The following is a 3,832-nucleotide window of genomic DNA, read 5'->3' on the forward strand; positions in this document are numbered from 1 at the left end:
CGAATCAAATCGAATAGAATCGAATCAGACCGATTTGATTCAATTTCTTACTAAAATCAGTTCGGTTCAATTTTTATAAATTCTAAAATTTTGATTTTCAGTTTATTCGATTCGATTCGATTTTAAATCCAACCGACCGAATACTCACCCCTAATCATCTAGGCATCATATATTAACTTTTTAATCTTTACGATTGCCTATTATATTCATGTACACATCACATCTTATATGGTATGAGATTTACCATTGCACTTTGATTAGTGTCTCATACTAATTTATAGAGATCGAAAGAGGTGATAGTTTGTTCGAAAATAATAGATTCAATAAAATATTCTCAACTGCTAACAACTTTAAACAAATTATTTCTATTGAATTATTGTGTCGCTCATATTCTCTAACTCCTTAAAAAATTAAAATTCCATTGCATCACCAAAGAATTATTTTTATTATTCTAAATCTATTAAATTAACTAGTATATTTTATTTTTATTTTTGAGAATTAATAGTATTTACAAATCATAACTCTTAAGGTACGTATGCTCTATATATGGCATACTTCCAAAAAGTTTCAGGTAGGAGATGAGTTTATATTACCACTAGTTAGATTGCTACAAATTACACTATCAAGATTACAAATTTCTTATTAGAATAGAGTGGTTTTCACCATATTTGAATATATAGAACTTGTCAATTTTTTTTTTTTTTAAATAAAAATTTAGAGATTTTTTGAGTAGAATCCGAGACCTCTTAAATTTATTGAGATGCACTTATCATCAGGCTAAATCTGTGAAGGCTAATACTTGTAAATTATATTTGAGGATTAAATAACCCAAATAAAATTAGGCAATTTAAGTTCATTAATCTAAAACACTAATGCTTACTAGTGAATTTTGCACATCAAGTCTTGTACTTAATTGATCAACATCAAAGTAAAAAATTTTAATAAAAAGAAGAACAAAGAATATATAAATTCTTCACTTCATATACAGTATTTATTCCTCCTCTCCTAGATAATCAAGAAGTCTTCTTAAACATATTTACTCTCATATTATATCTTATTAGGGTTCAACCTCTGTTTGTACAACTTAAAACTTCTCTTCAAATATGAAAATCCAAACAAGAGTCTAATTAAACTCTTAATAATCCTAGAAGTATTCAAATTCTATATAGGAAGAATCATGATGACCAGGACTGCCATTGGTTTTATCAACTTCAGTATCTGCCGTCTTCTTATTATTAGCAGCTGGCGGTGGCTCTTTGCTAGCATATTGTGAGAAGTCTACTGGTTCAGGTACATGTGGAGGCATGGCACTTCTGACTAGAGCCCAGTTCATACCTTCAAAAAATGGATGTTGTTTTATCTCTGTGGCTCCCCTTTTGTATGCAATGCGTTTATGGGGTTCCTTCACTAAAAGACCTCTAATCAGATCTCGAGCGGCAGAGCTCACTTGTGGTGTATCCGGAAATCTCAATGGCTGCCCTACAACATTGAATAGTGTAGCCCTATTTCCTGCGCCTTTGAATGGAGTTGTTCCATGCAGCAACTCATATAAGAAGATCCCAAAGGTCCACCAGTCCACCGCACTGCCATGACCCTCTCCTCGAATAATCTCTGGGGCTAAATATTCATGGGTGCCTACAAATGACATGGAGCGTACATTCGTTGGCTCTGCCATTAGTTCTGGGAGGGAGCCTCCAACGAAAAGTCCAAAGTCTGATTTAGATTTACGATTCTTTTTGCTAGGCAAAATGCGAGGGAAAAATGTTGAAGGTTGTATGCAACCATGCACTGCATATTCTTCATCCAAAATGCCACCACCACTATTCCCTCCACCATTGCTTGAATGTGTAGATGTGGACTTGACAAGAGTTGGATTGACGGAGCAGCGAAGTGAGAGATCAAAATCAGAGAGCATTATATGACCTTCATCTCTTACTAGGACATTTTCTGGCTTCAAATCCCTATAGACAATGCCTAACATGTGTAGATACTCCAGCGCTAGCAATACTTCAGAAACATAAAACCTGTTCATACGTAGATAAATAAGGGAACATGAAATTTCTTATTAAAAACACACTCACACACACATTTTCCTTCGCCCTTTCTCCCCACGAAGCATTCCTTTTTCCTTTTTTTTCCTTGTTTTGTATAGAAATTTGAGGAAAGGGGGAAAGTTTGATCATATGACTTTCACTTCTAATGAATTTTCTCACCCATGACAATCTCCTAACTTACATATTTTGCATTTACATTGCCTTTAATCTTATAATAGCCAAAAATCTTGTATAAATAGCTGTAGGCTTCAGTCTCATAAGGTCAATACACACTCCTTCAAATAAATATTATCTCAAGATGCTCATTGACGGCCTAATCAATATTAAAAATAGAGAATTGCATGATCCATATCACCATTAGGAAATGTGTAAAAATAAAAGTAAAATTATGAATGCACAAATTTAAAGAACTATCAAGGATCAAAATCACGTATTGTATAAGAATTCCCTTAGCCCAGGTCTATAGTAATGCAGAAATGGTATGCATACCTACTAATTGCAGGGGAATATATATGTGGTAAAAACAAAACTAAAAGGTTGATGATATGAAATCATAAAATAGGAGCAGAGTTATACCGTGCTGCTTCCTCCGTAAAATACTTGTTGGGTTGCCTCTGGCGAAGAGTATGAAGATTGCCTCCACTACAGAACTCCATGACCAAGCAATAGAACTTATCAGTCTCAAAATAAGAGTAGAGGGTAGGCAAGAATGGGTGGTCAAGAAGCCCAAGGATCTCCTTCTCTGTCTGTGCTCTCAGTAGCTTATTTCTACTTGCAAGTGAAGCCTTATCCATAACTTTCATAGCAAAATGAGCACTAGTTCCTCTAAGCTCAACAAGGTAAACACTTCCTATGTCTCCATACCCAAGACGCTTGAGAAGCCGAAAGTTACTAAGACCAACTGCACTATTGGCATTCACCATGTTAATTGCATCCCACCGGATGTCACCACCGGTATGAGGCCTAAATGGTGCATTTGAGCTCTCTAAGCTATCGCTACGATTACTAGTGTGATGGCCATGGTTGGTCTTTGCATTCGGGGGTGCTGATGAGTGTTGGCGGTGTTGAGAATTAGCACTTGAAACATTTCTAGGATCAATGGGAGGATTAGACGTCATGTTTTCAGAAGTATTGTTATTTCTCGCATGTCCCTGTGGTGAATCAAGACTTGTGTTAACGCCAGTTGCGGCATGCTTGGATTCACATTCTGCCTCTTCTTGGAGATTGCCACGACTCTTCTGTAGGATAGTAAATAAATAAATGAACAAACAAATACACTTTATAAACTATCCCGACAAGAAAGAGAACTTTAAAATATTGAAGACGCAGAACATACCGAGGAAGTGTCAGACTTCATGGCAGAAAATAATGATGACATTGATAGGTCAACACTATACAGAAGAACAACCCCTTATAGCAATCTCCTAGCAATAACCCTAAACAAGAAGAAATTAATCATAATAGTTAGATTATCATGAAGTAAATAACAGCATTTCCATAAAAAAAAAAACATAAATAAGTTGCTTTTCTTTTTAATTTACAATCTTTGTATTTGATTTCCTTTTACTAATAGATTAAATTTTAAAAATGCATTATCATTTAATAAAAGCAACATTATAAAGAAGAAAAGAAGATCAATACCAAATACGACACACAGATTGGATTCATATGTATATATACGTATTACGGCTGGATAATGTGCTTATAATAAAGGGGAATCTTGAAGAAAAGAGAAAACAAAAGGATTGTAGTAGCAAAAGAAACCCTGTAAATCAAAG

The 3,832-nt window shown here is 34.7% G+C and overlaps 1 protein-coding gene across 1 annotated transcript; it reads right to left on the reverse strand.

Annotated features, from left to right (window-relative positions):
• Positions 1 to 1,144: 1,144 nt before the first annotated feature.
• On the reverse strand, positions 1,145 to 3,432 carry LOC110611514 (serine/threonine-protein kinase AGC1-7). The gene is made up of 3 exons (XM_021751898.2): positions 3,391 to 3,432; positions 2,631 to 3,292; positions 1,145 to 2,024 (listed from the first exon to the last, which is right to left on the reverse strand). Exons 1-3 carry the CDS (start codon positions 3,430 to 3,432, stop codon positions 1,145 to 1,147), a joined length of 1,584 nt encoding a protein of 527 aa, XP_021607590.2.
• Positions 3,433 to 3,832: the final 400 nt, after the last annotated feature.

The sequence above is a fragment of the Manihot esculenta genome, chromosome 3, assembly GCF_001659605.2.
Source record: "Manihot esculenta cultivar AM560-2 chromosome 3, M.esculenta_v8, whole genome shotgun sequence".
Lineage (NCBI taxonomy): Eukaryota > Viridiplantae > Streptophyta > Magnoliopsida > Malpighiales > Euphorbiaceae > Manihot > Manihot esculenta.